Source organism: Anarhichas minor, unplaced genomic scaffold, assembly GCF_050575085.1.
Source record: "Anarhichas minor isolate MPS153535 unplaced genomic scaffold, ASM5057508v1 ptg000022l, whole genome shotgun sequence".
NCBI classification, from domain to species: Eukaryota; Metazoa; Chordata; class Actinopteri; order Perciformes; family Anarhichadidae; genus Anarhichas; species Anarhichas minor.
In genome coordinates, this window is record NW_027466468.1 from 4,524,579 (window position 1) to 4,540,300 (window position 15,722).

A 15,722-nucleotide genomic window follows, 5' to 3' on the forward strand; every position below is an offset into this window, starting at 1 on the left:
AAAAATTAAAATTATAATAAATTTTTAAAAATGCGTTAACGCGTGATAAAATAATTGTCGGCGTTAATTAATGAATGCGTTAATGCAAAATTAACTCGTTAACTTGCCCAGCACTAATGATTTATAAATATTAGTAGCTGATTATTAACCGTTAATAAAGCCATTAATTACAAGCCTTTATAAAGGGTGCCTTATCAGAAAGTGGTAAAAAGCAAGACAAGTGACTGCTTATAAAACTATATTTATTGACTCATTCAAAAGACTGTACATGATGGTGCATGGAGCAAATGCAGGATGCTGAAGCTGTCAGTGTGGTAAACACAGGCAGTGGGTTGGAAAAGAGCAATAAGCATTGGATTGTGTAAATGGATGCAGCAGTTGGGCCCCATAAGTCCCGAACTAATGTCCTATATACTAATGTCTACAGTTTCTTCTGTGGAAGGAAAGGCAATAAACACATACACAGAGGAAGCCAAACAGTTTAACAGCATCCTGGAGACTCTCTGTCTGCTTCCATAATGGTGTCTCAGCATGTGATCACTATCTGGGATAAGTGGTATTTCACTGGCATCAACTGGAATCATTTAGTATGCAGTACATGTGGCCAATCAATGAAACAAAGATGGACAACCAGGAAAGATAAGAGCAAGTTCATTTTGACTTAGAAGCATGGCATGACAGCAGTTTGAGACACATCTAAAAAAGAATTATATACATACAAAACAATAAGCCATTCACCTTGATATGTTGAGTGCCAGCATAAAATGCTGCATTGACTTGCTTTGAAGCAAGAAACTTTACATCAGATGAAGTCATTTTAAAGCTTCCACCACTAGTAGGGCTAACGGGACAGAAGGCAGACGGCACAGAGGAAGCAAGCAGCAGTCCCTGCTGTTAATTCAATAAGACCGCTGTACGCTGTGTCGTCCTCTTCCTGTGAAACCACAGCAGGCTGGCTGGGTGCTTTGCGGTGACCTGGATAAAGGCCTCTCTTTTGAAGGAGCAAGTATTAACAAGTTAACTCCAATCGGCTACTCGAGACTTCTGCGGGTAGTTAGCCAGGAAATATCATGGAAGTGTCCAAATCATGGACACTTCCATAAGTTTTCAAAGTCAAGCCTGCGTTCCTAATGAAACCCTCCTACACAGGTCGTGTAGTAAACGGGTTCTGCAGCAGGTGAGGTGAAGCTGGATTTTGCCTGGTGGAGTTTAGCCGAACAGAGACTCCTACGAGGCCGCCCTCAAGGAACACATTTTGGCACCATCGTCTAATACTGCTAGCAACGTTCACAATTGCTGCACGTGGCGCGGCTGAAGCCGGGGATCACCACTGGCCCGCTGGTGAGCACAGCGCTGTGGCCGACAACTGTCAGATTTCTGACAGAGTGATGCGCAAAGATTCTGCTGAGCCGTCAATAGCCAGGATGAAGGTGTCCTCGTTGGAGTAGTGCTGGATGATGTTGTCGTCCATGTTCACCAGGACCCTGAGGAAGACCAAACACGTCAACAGTCAAGAGTGCCTGGGTCACTTGAAGGCGTGTAATCTGCATGTTACTTTAGCCATGCTAGCATACATCTACGGATGGTAATTTCGGCCCATCACTTTGGTCCAAAATAACAACTATTTAAAGAGGACCAGTGTGTAGCGTTTAGGGGTAGTATTGGTAATAATATAATATTATTAAGTATGTTTTCTTTAGTGTATAATCACCTGAAAAGAATATTTTATACACACATGCATGGTCCACTACGGACTCTGGCGATCCCCCTGCCACTGTGAGGTGGTGGTTTTCTGCTTTTTAGTGAAGTGCCTCAACAACTTTGTTGAAGCCTACTCTTAGACGTTAGCGTTTAGCTCAGCCCCACGGTGCCTCTGTACAGCCTCAATAGTTTGACTCACTCACCCTTTTTTGCTTTTTTGGTAGACTTTGACCATCTTTGCAATAGGTACTGCATATTTCTCTGAGATCTGTGGAACACAGAGAAGAAAACAAGTGCATTTGTAACACGTTGAAGCACCATGAGGCACTAAATGTATCATTACTATTCCTTGTGTTTGTATTGTTTCACAGTAAAGCAGCTCATCAATACTCACTGCCTCCATCAATGCCTGTAGGGTTTGGGTGCGCAGCATTAGGGCATCAAACACTTCATCACGCTCCTTCCTCACATACAGCAGAACTGATGAGGAAATGGAATAGACAAGGCATTCAAATCCATTCAGGTAAATAATACTGTATGAGACCAAAACCCTGTAATGAGAGACAAACCAACATTTACCAACCTTTGCTCTCCACTTCCACTTTGGACTTCTTGGGCTGAGGTGGACAGACGTCTTCCTCAGAGGCAGATGACATCCTTTTCACAAGGACACTTCTGAAACACACACACACAGTCGTCGTCAACATCATCATCAACATTTAAAGGGAAAATTACTGGAACTCTAACAAGTGGATTTTCAACATGGAGACCATCAAACCAGAGGTGTGAACAGAACAGTATGATACTAACCCATCTCTGGTGCCCTCTTCAGTGTTGACAGCAAACACCTGCAAATGGAGTAGAAAGGCAACATGAGGTACACTGCAGGACCCGTGTGTGTGTGTGTGTGTGTGTGTGTGTGTGTGTGTGTGTGTGGTGTGTGTGTGTGAGACAACGAGACAGGGAGGGGTCCCTCACCTGCCCGGCTCTCTGCATGTTTCCAAAGTAGACGTCAGGAATGAAGAGGACAGGCTGGGAGTCCAGGTCCATCATGGTTTTGAACAGCGTGCCATCAGCCCTCCTGCAGGGAGAGGTCAGCCCTGTGCTGCCAGTTTTCCCTAAACCAGAGAGAGAGTGTGAACTCAGCATCTGTTGCCAGGCAACCACTCCAAGTGCAGATTTGATTACATTTCCCTGGCTTTCGCCACTTCCATTGATTTTAAATCAAGCTCACAAACGTTATTTCTGTACGTGATGTACATGTGAGGTATGTAATTCATACTTCATTATTTAGCCAAACTGAAGTAAGAAAAAACGAATGTTTTTACCTTTCATCCTCTTCCTGAGCTGCTTCTTCTCCTCATCTCGAAGCTTCCTCTCAGCGCCCTGCAAAAAGATGAAAGCCGTTGACGGGACAGAAAAGACAAGAGTCTGCTCAAAGACAGTCAGTGTAAAGCAAAAAACAAACAAAAAATTGATCAAAGTCGTGCTGAGCAGACCAGAGAACTGACTTGTGCCAGCAGGACATCCTCACCTTGTCGCAGAAGACCTTGATCTGAGCGAAGGCCCTGTGGATGGGCCTGCTGCTGCAGCTGTTGTAGCTGTAGGTGTCGATCTGGATTATCAGAGGCATCCCCTTCACGCCCTTCTGCGAAGAGAAGTCTGTGCTCAGACAGTTTGCAGAGATGAAGACCTAGGAAGAAGAAAGAAGTCAGAAAATGTCTGGAGTTTTGTGACTTAAAACAAGCTGTGTGAAAGATGATACATCATGGGTGCACCTGTTAAATGGAATGCACTGCAATGAACTCTTGATTTAGAGGACGGTGTGTTTGGCGTGCAGAAATACTGAACTACTCTTCGCTACCACATCGCGCTGTCCCGGAGCTAAGTAATGGAGCCGAGCTGCTGAATCATTTAAAAGCTTGTGAGAGGAAAAAAAGGAAATTCACAAAATTTCATCCAAGTTCCAGTACAGTCGCAAAACTTATCTAAACCATGAAGTTTACACTTTTAATGATACTAATGGTTATCTTTGCACATTCAGCTGCATGACAGAACAGATTCCCGCTATGATTAATGATCATAACATCTTAACCAACATAAACTCCTGATGAACAGGTCCGACAGCCTGAGCAACAGGTCGGCGGAGACGGATAACGGTAGAGATTCCTCACAGCAAATGTTCCCACTACACGGCATCAGCTGCATCGTGCCTGAACCTGCAGAGGTGAGGGCTGATTGCTGGAAAGGCCTGAAGCACACTTGAGCCTCCTACACGCCTCCACAAATCCACACCTCCACAGACCCAAGCCATTTCATTTCCTCCAGAAGCGCTGGACGTGTTGCTGCTAGCATCTGTGTGTGTGTGTGTGTGTGTGTGTGTGTGTGTAGGAGGCTCGTTGTGTGTGCACATACTGAGCTTTCAAACGCCTTCCTAAAAAGAGAAAGGTTCACGAGGGCACCGGTAATTGGCTGTTCGGTGCCATCCTCTCAACCAGGCACAAACAAACAAACACAACAAAAAATACAGAGTCATGCAGCAGGAAGCCGCTCATCTCCCCTGCAAACACATTCCACGCTCCCATTACATGAGGATGAGGATTGTTGCTTGGCAACAGCAGAGCCAGGCCAAAAAATAATAATAATAATAATTTGCACCAAAAATAACAATTTTGTACGTCAGCGTCTTCAGAGCCTGATTGGACATCCAATTAGGTTTTGGAGAACCTAAATGTCGAGGTGACAAACACAGAGAGAAAGAGAGGTGACAGCAGCGACATGCGAGCACACAGACCTCCTCACAATAACAGAGGTGTTCTTTCTCCAGCTCTTCCAGCAGGCTCTGGGTCTGTGTGGGGGCTCAGGAGGACCGGCAGTGTGCAGCAGCGAGGCTGATAACCATCATCTGGTTTCTGACAGCAAAGCCAAGCACTGACATCCACAATCAACACAACCAGAGCCTCACCCTGCTCAACCACCAGCATTCAATACTCGGACTGGAATATTCTGGTGAGGCTTTACTTATATCATCATATTCAAAATGATCTCATTGATATTCAGTGCAATGAACTGTTTAAATGAATTTACCACATGAGTGAAGTTTAAGGGATGGAGGGCATTTAGGAACGTAGAAGAGGGAACTTTTATTCTCCCCCTAGATATTTACTTTAGCCTTCTCTTGCCAGGTTAGTTACAAGTAATCTCTACAAACAGATTCTGACATATGAATGCAGAATCAACGGGACAAGGCTTTGGTATCGGAAGCGTTCTAGTTTCCAATTGTAGTCTGATTGCACGATCGCGTTGGAGCGTGCTTTGGTTCAATGTGGGTTAAAACGTTTGTGCAGAGAGCAAAAGTGGCTGAGCGCATTGGCTGAAATGCAATATGGGAATCCACCGGCTATAGTCCGACAATGATTTTGCTTTTTTTATTAGTTTAAAAATGTGCTTGTTAACTGGCTACTCGTGAAACAATCCGAAGTTAGACATCGTCTCTCAACTCCAGTCTGGCGTCTGAAGTTGCTAATCGGAGTGTAAACAACGACCGCCGCACGGAAAAGGAAGTCTTGGTCAGGGTATCTGATGAAACCCCAGAAATACTGGCCCTTGCCCCCTGAGGCTAAATTGTCATCAGCCCAATAGCCAATGGGTGATGAGATTGAGTTACAAATGACTGTAAAGTGCACAGTGGGTCACCATAGCTATTTCATCCAGAGGGGAACTTGATTGTTTTATGTCAAATTTGATGGTAGTCCATCCAATACTTGTCGAGACATTTGACTCAAAACCAAATATGATGACACTAGATGAAAAGTCATAAAAAGAAAAAGATGTGGCGGTTTACCATTCAGAGGGTGTCTACTGAAAGGATGCAACTTGCATTATGGGAAGTGTAGGATCAAGTGTTTTGGGCTAGAAGTCAGGAGGATCACCGGAGAGCTGCTCGATGAAACACAGCAAGCTGTAACAACTAGTGTTCAGAAGATGGAATGTGTGAAGAAGTTCATGTTTTAACTGTAGCTGCTTTCCATCTACACAAAGTCAGCAGTACCTTCTCAAAAGAATTGTGCATTACTGTGGTCAGGTGTACAACAAGCGGATTCTTTTGTGTCACACTAAATGTAGTAAATAAATACAATAATATAAATGTATTGAATTGATCCAGCTATTTGAGCCAGCATCGGTGCATCTCTAACCTGAACACACTAAAAACAAGGAAGTGTGGAATGAAGGTTTGAGCCAAACAGTAAATATTTATCCACAAACCCATGAAGCTGCAATTACCTCTCTTACCTGGGCCCAAAACACCCTGAGGGTGGGCTGCTGCCGTGTGTGTGTGTGTGTGTGTGTGTGTGTGTGTGTGTGTGTGTGTGTGTGTGTGTGTGTGTGTTACACCTTGTTTGCCAATTGTCTTTATCCAACTGGCCACCTTTACAAAAGGGGGGGTATATGCTCCAACTATTCTGTGGTTTCATGGAGCAAACTTCCCCACAAGTGGCTATGAGTTTCGTACTGACGAAAGGAAAGAAAGAAATATAGCAAAACTGAGTTGACTGCTTGAGTGCGTGTGAAAGTGAAGGTAGAAGAACAAACAGTGCGAGCTGTGTCATTTGGCTTGCTTCAATCATTTCCTGCTTTGACTTAAGACAGCACCCCGCCCAGCCCGTTTCCTCTGTTGCTTTTGTACCTGAGCTTCTTCGCTGACGTCCCATGTGAAGGAGACGGCATTGAAGGCAATTTCTTCCACGTTCCCGATCGTGTTGAAGCTCTCCTTGTAGTCGGCTGCAGATGCAAAGTGAAGATCAGAGAAAACCGTTTCAGTGGGCGTTTTGTGTCAGCCCTAATTTTAACATTTCGTTTTTTTTTTTTCAACAACAAAAAAATACTACATTTTTGTTTGCAACAAAGCAAACATTTTAAATCCCTAAGGATACACTTAAGCATGATTATCATTTTATTGTTGTAACTGGCCATGGTGGAACTACTACTTTATATACTTTTGGGCAGTTTAGTCCACTAGAACTACTTTTTTTTTTTTTACTTTTCTCAAATTTCTGCCTTTTTTTGTAACGATATTGGACCTTGAACACCTCATTTAATTAAACAAACCTGAGAGTCTGGTGGAACTGCTCAAAACTCAGACACTCATAGATATTTTTTATAAAGGGGTCACAGGCCTAAAAGGTTAGAAACGACTGGTTTAATTTACAACGCATTCATTTTTATGTTTATCTCACATACAGTGTCTATATCATAATCTGGCAACTTTTGCCCCATGTAACCAAATTGCCAACAAATCAAGTTCCAAATTAGTAAAAAAATGCCACAAGGCTCTTGTTACCCCCTAAAACGTCTCATCACATTTATTCCCACCCACACACGTTAGGTTACAGATTTTACCATGATGCTGGCATGAACTTGCCACAGACAAACCCACCATGGTGTCTGACATCTCTGCCTCATTCCATTGAGTTTCCAACCACAGGTTGAGGCCTGTCTGTTGCTGATGGTACAGGATGTGGCTCCAGTCCAGGCCTCCGCCTATTTCTCCTGTTAACGTCTATGCAAATGAAAACCCATTGGCTGTCTATTCACAGCGCTCCTGTGGGAATCGAGGATTGACAGTTATTCAAATTAAGTCGGGTTTAACCTCGGGATATGTGACAGGATCCTCCAGGAGGCTCCTGCAGGTTTGCCACCTGCTTACTCTCTCCTTTTTTTTTTACTCTGGAGTTTTGTGGAGCTTAGGTGTCTAAATATCGATATCCAAGTGTGTATCTGGGCCTAATCCTGTTCCACCTGCAAACCCCCATCAGGGGCCATGAATGTAGCAGGCAGACTTGATGACAATAATCATCTTACCAATATCCAGGACTCTCTGTTTGGCAGTGTGCTGACGGGAGTGCCAGTATTTCCAATTCTTCAGCTGCTCGTCTCTGCACTTGTCTTCCCCAAAGACGACCATGATAACACTCTGAAGTAGAAGCGAAGATATACAAAATATATTACAGTATAGTCAGGTCCAAGCAGAGTAAAAATGAATCAAAAACTATATTACATTTCAGAGTGTAACAAGATTTCACGCTACCCGACAACAAGCTAAATGTAGAACCCTCAACCTCTACCTCCACACTTCCTCTCCATGAACTACAGCCCCTCCCTCACCTGTACAATACTGTCCCGCTGCCGCTCAGAGCCTCCCATGGTGCATTGCTCATTACTGGATGGGCCCCCATCGGGCCCCCGTGACGGCGTCGGTCCACTCACCCGCACTTTGCCTCTGGGCTGACGTTGGGACGATCTGAAGCCGGCCTTCGACAGTCTCAGAGCGTAGAACTGGGCCCGGTTCAGGTAAGCCATGGGTCCTTCTCCCTGCCACGGCCGCAGCGACATGCTGGCCTCCAGACAGTACTGGAAGCTGCCACTGTGAGTAATATATACATATATACATATAATTATTATTTTTTTTTTTTTTATTGAGTAAATTGAGCTTGAGAAGAAGACTGATGCAGCAAGAACTTCTTCTAATGGCTCTAAACAAACTGGTTTTTGTAACTATTTATCAAAAGTATGCAACAGCACAACTTCTAAATGATAGTTCTGGTTGCATGTTTCTTATTGTCAGCAAATACCATGACAAGATCAAACCAACAATCAATGTATCTACTAACAGGTATTATGTGTGTATCCAAATCGTGGTGTATCTTATTCCTTGGTGCCATAGAGCTCTGACCGAAATAAAAAGAGAACACATCATTATATGTTCCTTCATGACCATGAACACACACACACACATTTTACTTGTTTTGTTTTGACTCTATCCGACATACAGTCTTGCTGCCTTACAGTAAATTCTCACTACAGCAAACGTGCATTAATCCAACTGAAAATAGTCCCCAACAAACAGCATTTACTCCTGTGAGTAAAGAAACTACAGTGCCCAGCTATGTTGAGACTGAGGCTTTCATTTAAAAGAATGAATCTATATTCATGTGAGAGTTCTTGCTCAGAGGGAATGAATGGGCTTGAGGCGGCGAGCCACAGAAAGGCTGGGGAAGTCATGAAGTGAGACACAAACTTGGTTTTGGTCTTAAAAGTGTCAACAAGGACACACACTTTGAAGATTGCCAGCCTTATCCTTTAACATCTGATAAACAAACCCAAAGCATATGTATGTTTAATGTTTTCCCTCATCTGTGAGTTTTTAACTTACGTTGGTGGGCTGTGGTGGGACTCATCAACTCCTGAGGAGGGACTCCTGTGGTACATCTGATAAAGAAAATATATGCGACATATAATGCAGGACTGTCACTTATGAAGCAAACGTGAACCCGCTTTACAAAGCAAGACATCACCCCTCTTGTATAACAAGTCTCACCTCTCCTTCTACAGCGTCCTCATATGTGCTGTCTGGAGTGCCTCTGTGTTCATCTTTCAAGCACCCGGCGCGGGACGAATCATAGTGGCTCTGCTCGTAAGCCATCCTCATCTCCTCTCTGGGCTCCTCTCGGTACGACCCTCCAGATGTCTGGCCCTCTGTCTTGACCAGAGCCGCCCCACCTCCACCTTTACAATCTCCTCCTCTGGGGTCTCCTGCGAGGCAGGCGGCTCCATACCTGGAGCCCTGATGTTCTGCAGCGGTGTTGTTGTTTAGGGAGAGGTTGACGGGCATGGATCTGAGAGCGTGAAGATGGTAATCTAGAATCTCCAGGCTACCGCAGTTCTCAGGCCCAATTGGAGGAGGCTCTGTGGGTTTAACACCGCTTGAGGCACATCTCCTCTCTCTGGGAACCTGACAAGGTTATAGCAAATACAAAAAAAAATAATTTAACTGAAACAATCTGAATACATTATGCGGGAATTGTCTTTATTATATCATAATGTCATTGGCTGCAATGTCAAGCTTTCCACACCTTGTAGTAGTCGTACAGCAGTCCCAGTGCTGCTGCGCTGTCTTCGTCTCCGTTGATGCTCATCATGGCCTTGGTGGCAGCGGTCAGCGGGTTCTCCAGGTAGCTCCTCCATGCTTCGTCCTCGCTGCTCGGCACTCTGCGAGAGGGCACCAGCACGTCGTTGGGTACCACCACCACCAGCCGTTTACTGGGAGGACGAGGGGGTAATGGGAAGAGACGACAATGTTGTTACTGCAAAGCCAATCTGTCATTAACAGAAGCCGCGTCTGCCAAGCCGCCGCATCTGCCCCAGGCTGTTTCTCACCAAACGTCAACTTAATTTGCCCGGTACGTGTGTGTTAATGTAAGTTTACTCCTGTATGCCACATTTAAATAACTCAACTGTACTGGTTCAATTCTGAAAATGTCAGAAAGCTGACATAAGAGTTATTTCTAAATATGTCATTTTTGAGACATCATTCAGAGAGGATGGTAAGAAGGGCACATGTTGAACAATATTTCAATATAATATTTACACACACACACACACACACACACACACACAGATATTTATAGTGAAACAAAACATTTTGCAATAATAATAATAGTGCATACAAAAACAGTAACGCAGTAAAAACAAGACCTCATTAAATTACAGTAATGGTTCTCCTATTACACAATCACAATGATATTACCAGCATATTCATTTTGGATATTTCTGAAATTGAATCTATACCAATAGAAATTCCCCCAAATCAAATAGATGTTGAAGGCAACTATAGAAATTATGTAGTTTTTCAATGAGAAAGCCTGTTATGCCTATGTGTAAAACAACTATGAAACCAAAGACATACGAAATGTTTTAAGCATGTAAAAATTGAAGTTAAACTGACGGGCGTTATTCCTCGCAGTAATAATGACTTTTTCTTACCTGTCCAGGTCCATGTTGCCTACAGGACTCTCCGGTGTTTTCTAGGACTAGCTTGAGAAACTGGAATTTCTAGTTAGTGCAGGTAAGCTTGCGTGGGAGAGTGACAAAACTAGGCGTGCAAGAGGCTGGCTCTATTTAACCTCTCAGTCAAAACACCCAATGAAATCCTCAGTAACCTTGCGCACTAAGGTATATTCGGATGCCTGTGATGTCAGGTAAAAATTGAGGCTACGCTGACTACAGAAAAAAAGAAGCTACGTTTCTTGGACGTGCAGGTTTCGATCCTGTTTCGTAAATTCGTAATTTAAAGAGATTGGTATACTACTGCCGTCTGCAGCAGCCGCACAGGCAGGATAAACAAGGAAACGAAAATTGCATGGCTGATTGGATGGATGTTTCTACACAGGTGGCATAGTCGTTCCTCCATTGGTGAGCGAGAGGGGAGGGGGCGTGGCCTGCAATGAGCGACAAGCGGTCACGCCGATATCGAAATTCAGTTTCAACGTTTTGTTGTGCTCTGGAGGCGGTGAGCAACAAAGTAATGTGTGACAACATGCATTCTTCTCGCTCAGTTGGGCCACGGACATTATGTGGCAGATAATCAGAGGTAAAGGGATTTTTACTGGTAACCCCTCCCTCTAGTTGATGATGAGACTTTAGACTTAAGAGTTAAGTGTATGATAAATATAACCACAGTGAAAAGGAAAATAGTGTCTGTAGGTTTAAGGTTTGTGATACATATGCTTATATGCCAGACAAATAGTGTCTCTATCATCATGATATTGTACAGCTGTTAATATGCAGCAAGAGGAAAGTATAGTAGTTGGTGTGAGTAAACTTGGCCTTATTGTTGTCTGTACCGTGACACCTTGTGGTAGGCATTTCAATTTGCACCGTGCAGACTGAAAATGTTACTCGGATATGTATTCCACAAATGTGGTTGGCTATGCGCATTGATTTTAGAAAGATGTTTTGTATCGGTTAAGTGCTGATATACGCACATACACCTTGGTGCATTCGTATTTCGTATTATTTGAAGCCTTTCCTGTTGCAAGAGAGGATGGAGCTGATGCTGCCTTTGGGTGCTGTCAGGAATGTTCACATCCAACCCATATCCCTACATCGCCGAACAGGCGTAATTGTGAACGGTTCTCTCGCGTCCACTGACAACACTTGAAGGCAGCATAGTGTAGGTTGTGGGCAGGCGCATTAGCGCGGTGTTTCATGAATTCCATTTTGGTGGGAATACGTTTATTTTCACTGGTAAGGCATTTAAAAAAATATGTAATTTGACTCGTAATGCCGTTACATCTTAATATCTATCAACGTTCCATTTTCTGTGTGTGTTCCTCCAAACTATTCCAACGTTAACGTTACCTAACCTAGCGTGAGCGATAGCTACAGGCTAACAGCATGCTTGCCTCTCTTGATTAAGTTAGTCGTTTCCTTTAACATTATATTTATTCTATAGATGGACTTAAATATGTGAGTTGTGTGTCCCCAAGGCGACCTTGTCTTCCACATTATCTATTTGCAACCGTCGCTCTTAAAACCAGATGGTCGGTGGCGAGCTAAAGTTGGCTAACGCTACTGCTAAACTAGTCGGATAGCGTTAGGACGTCAGGTTAGGTTAGCCCCACGAGAGCCATGCATGGCGCAGACTGAACTGACGTCACCCTCAGTGCTCGTGGGTGGATGGCATTTGAATGTCACGTCAAAAAGGTTGCCGAGTAAGTTTACATAAAGTCACAAACAAAGAGGGAAATGGGTAACGTCACTCCTTTCTCAGACCGTTGTTGGAGTGATTTATGACTGTCTCCAGTGTTTTGACAGAGTAACAGTCCCTCCCTCGTCAAAAGCAGTTAAAACAAACTTCTTACACAATCATATCGCTGACCTAGTTATAGTATTATATCCGTTACAGCTATGACATCTGCAGTCTGATTTTCTTTGGGGAAATTTCCAAGTTAATTGCCTGTGACCCAAAAAAAGTGCCAATTAACCTCGTTCTTGAAGATATTTCAAAACCATTACATTTTGAAGTCTATTGATCCTATAGTCGTCAAGGTTGCTTCATCTGAAGTCTTCACTGGTGAAACTGCTTCGTGTTTCCAGTTGCTCCGTCTTTCATCCCCCGCTGTGCTTCACGTTTTCCTTTCCACCCTCTTCTCAGGGGGGTTCTAGGTTTTATAGTCTTTCTCAGTTTATGGCTCATCACCTTCTCTGGTGCTGTAGTGATCAAATTCCTGTATAATTTCTTCAGCATCAGATATGGCCCGTGGGCACCAGAAGTTCCAGTCCCAGCAGAAGAATGCCAAAAAGCAGGCAGACATCAAGCAGAGCAAAGGCCATGACCAGAAGGCAGCGGCTATGGCTGCTTTAGTATACACGTGCACTGTGTGTCGGGTATGTGCTTAGGCGGAAAACGGAACATACAAGTTTTCTTTTATGAGCTCTTGGTTTCATTTAACCATTACCGTAGGATGGAAATCAGTAGATTTGGGGGGGCAGGCAAATGAGTCGCATGCGCCTCATGGTCACACCCTCTTCAGTGAATGTCCAGCTCACAGGTATGAAAGTGGGCAAAACGTGCTTCATGAAGTCTTTTTCTGCACGTTCCTCTTATTCCTACCTCCACCTCTGTCTGTGTTCACTGCTGAAATGCACTGTTCGTCTCTGTTGTAAGCGATGAAGTTTTAAACGACATCGGGGATAGATATGAGCTGATATGCTAACTCATGCTTTACTTCCTCAGTACATCTTTTTGATTAAACGCTCACCAGGAAAGGTGGCTAGTTACATGTATGTCACCTGTAAGTAAATGCCGAATTTAAAGTAATCTGTTGTCCCAGCGATCACTGACAACCAGCCTCTCGCATCATCATCTATGAAGGTAGCAGCTCTGAAGGAGTATGAACATGTTGCCGTTGTGGTGGTGGTGTACTATGCGTCTTGACCCGTCAAGTGAACTTGTTTCGAAAGACCAGATTTCCACCTCTTATGGTGCGATTGGTGTACCAGGGCTAACGAATACAATTTCATGAGAACGTGTCTTGTTTATCAATTTTATTTTTATTTGTGTGGTTTTTATATACTGTCTGTCAAAATGTATATTTTCACATTTTTTGCTTTTTTTCTTGCCCACACTTTCTCAGACACAAATGCCCGACCCGAAGACCTTTAAGCAGCACTTTGAAAGCAAACATCCAGAGTCCTCCATGCCCCCGGAGTTGGTCGGTGTGGAGGCGTAATAGATTCACCTCTCGTTCAGTAAGACCGTTGGGGCTTATTCCTCATGCTGCCGAATTTAGTTCTTGATATACGAGTGTTTAATGCAGGGTTGTTACTGTAACTGCCTTCCCGTGGTCTTTTTGCCAAATGGGATTTTTTTTCTCTGAGGGTAGACACACAGCAGACAGCTATGAATCTTATGATTGTATGCAATATTTTCGTCTCATCGCTTCAAAACATTCTGCTGAAAAGATCAGCTTGTCCATGAACTCTTCCGTCACCTCAGGGCTCACACTGTTTCAGTACACGGTTTGGATTTAGAAGAAAATGTCAAATTGGCACAGATGAACAAAGTTGTAATACTAAGATGATAATTGGAAGTCATCTGCATCCAACTACAACGTACTGTGAAAGCCATTGTGGATTTTTGAAAGGAATTTGTGATGTGCTGGGGTTGAGCTCATATTTATACTTTATTCAGAATGACTTTGGAGTTCATAGTGTGCCTGGAAAGACACTTATTCAAAACCACTAATATTGTGTTCTTTTAAGTAGATTTATATTTACCTCCAGTCTGCACTGATTTTTTTACCTTGCCTGGATAATTTTTTTAATCTAGGATTTTGGTGAGAATATATTGTGCTACACTGATATTTTTATGTATCTCTAGTTCATGACCACTGTGTAGCTTTCTCATGTGCAACTCGTATAACAAACCTTCCATGAAACTATCAATACATTTGGACCTGCTGGTCATTAACCACTGACATTGTACCACTGTGCTTAAGTCATGTTTTTACTTTTGTAATAATCATTTATTTGTCCCCACAATGTTATGTCTAGCCTATTAATAAAGTTGTTGCTTTTATATGAATCATGACTAAGTTGTGTTTTTGTTTTTTTATTGTTGTGTGTATGTGTTTGTGTTAGTTTAATGACCTTTATGTTTCCATCTACTGGATAGAGTATTGATGTAATGCTAATTCTGGCCTCACCTGTTTGAAACTGTGTACTGTAGTTATTCCTAAACCATTATAATCAATCATATAACAGTGAGCACTCATATCTATAAGTTGTGAGATGAAGGTGGAAATGAATACGTTGCATTTCCTCACCTTGTCAGTCCTTTCAGTTACTGCTCCGGACCCCTTAAATCATGATAATCTGAGTTTTATTAGCTTGTCAGTTTATACCCTGGTGAGCGACCAAGACCCTTTCTTGTTGCTCATCCACAAAATGTACGATAAAACCAATTCTGTAATGAGAAATGTAGCAAAAAGATGATAATGAATCAGTGGGAATAGAACTGACCAACACTCATGTTGGTATTGATTGGTTCCATGTACATGCAGAGGCTTCAGACCATTCACTTCTTACACGCTTCAAATCTAGACTCAATAATCCATAATGACAAAGTGAAACTGATTTTTGTATTAAAAATCAAACCAAAATGAGTTATTTGGACCTCGTTTAGAAAGGCACATACAGGTGTATATAAGGTCCCACAATTCACGCTGCATGTCAGGATAAAAACCAAGTCCAGGGACGCCTCTGTAAAACAAAGAGGCAAAGATCAGGGCAAGGATATGAAACCGTTTCTAAAGCTTTGAGTGTTCCCAGGTGCACAGTGGCCTCAATATTTGGAAATAGAAGACGTTTGGAACCACCAGGACTCTTCCTGGAGTTGGCCGTCTTGGCCAAACTGAAAAACCCGGCAAGAACAGTCCAACCTCTCCCATTAGAGCTTGTAACACAGGTGTTCTGCTATAAATGTGAGGTGTCCGATCCCAAGCTGAGATCACCTGGATGACATCATTATGAAATCCATAGAGTACCCCTTTAAATTTTGAAGTAAATTACAAACAATCACAAAGTCACAAAATATTAGGGGTGGGGGAAAAAATCGATACAGCATAGTATCGCGATATTTTGCGTGGCGATATTGTATCGATACAAGGACGCCAAGT

The 15,722-nt window shown here is 43.1% G+C and overlaps 2 protein-coding genes across 2 annotated transcripts in view; one reads left to right on the top strand and one right to left on the bottom strand.

The window, feature by feature from the left end:
* Nucleotides 1-225: 225 nt before the first annotated feature.
* Nucleotides 226-15,722, bottom strand: part of LOC142955206 (grainyhead-like protein 2 homolog) — a 32,625-nt gene continuing 17,128 nt past the window's right edge. Inside the window, exons 3-16 of the mRNA XM_076096654.1 lie at nucleotides 9,615-9,801; nucleotides 9,080-9,493; nucleotides 8,915-8,970; nucleotides 7,867-8,125; nucleotides 7,564-7,675; nucleotides 6,389-6,483; nucleotides 3,236-3,394; nucleotides 3,030-3,087; nucleotides 2,680-2,819; nucleotides 2,512-2,549; nucleotides 2,285-2,376; nucleotides 2,096-2,181; nucleotides 1,905-1,969; nucleotides 226-1,484 (exon numbers count right to left, since the gene is read on the bottom strand). Coding sequence (XP_075952769.1) covers nucleotides 1,370-1,484; nucleotides 1,905-1,969; nucleotides 2,096-2,181; nucleotides 2,285-2,376; nucleotides 2,512-2,549; nucleotides 2,680-2,819; nucleotides 3,030-3,087; nucleotides 3,236-3,394; nucleotides 6,389-6,483; nucleotides 7,564-7,675; nucleotides 7,867-8,125; nucleotides 8,915-8,970; nucleotides 9,080-9,493; nucleotides 9,615-9,680 — 1,755 coding nt within the window. The 5' untranslated portion in view covers nucleotides 9,681-9,801 and the 3' untranslated portion in view covers nucleotides 226-1,369. The remainder of the gene's footprint in view (nucleotides 1,485-1,904; nucleotides 1,970-2,095; nucleotides 2,182-2,284; nucleotides 2,377-2,511; nucleotides 2,550-2,679; nucleotides 2,820-3,029; nucleotides 3,088-3,235; nucleotides 3,395-6,388; nucleotides 6,484-7,563; nucleotides 7,676-7,866; nucleotides 8,126-8,914; nucleotides 8,971-9,079; nucleotides 9,494-9,614; nucleotides 9,802-15,722) is intronic.
* Nucleotides 11,179-14,629, top strand: LOC142955208 (zinc finger protein 706-like). Its single transcript, XM_076096656.1, has 2 exons — nucleotides 11,179-12,930; nucleotides 13,680-14,629. The coding sequence occupies exons 1-2, from the start codon at nucleotides 12,796-12,798 to the stop codon at nucleotides 13,773-13,775; spliced, it is 231 nt and encodes a 76-aa protein (XP_075952771.1). The 5' UTR covers nucleotides 11,179-12,795; the 3' UTR covers nucleotides 13,776-14,629.

What these genes read in the sequence shown, in the direction of transcription:
- LOC142955208 (XM_076096656.1), top strand. Translation starts at nt 12,796, where the DNA reads ATGGCCCGTGGGCACCAGAAGTTCCAGTCCCAGCAGAAGAATGCCAAA. An exon ending in ACACGTGCACTGTGTGTCGG is followed by an intron (nt 12,931 to 13,679) that starts GTATGTGCTTAG and finishes ACACTTTCTCAG; the next exon opens with ACACAAATGCCCGACCCGAA.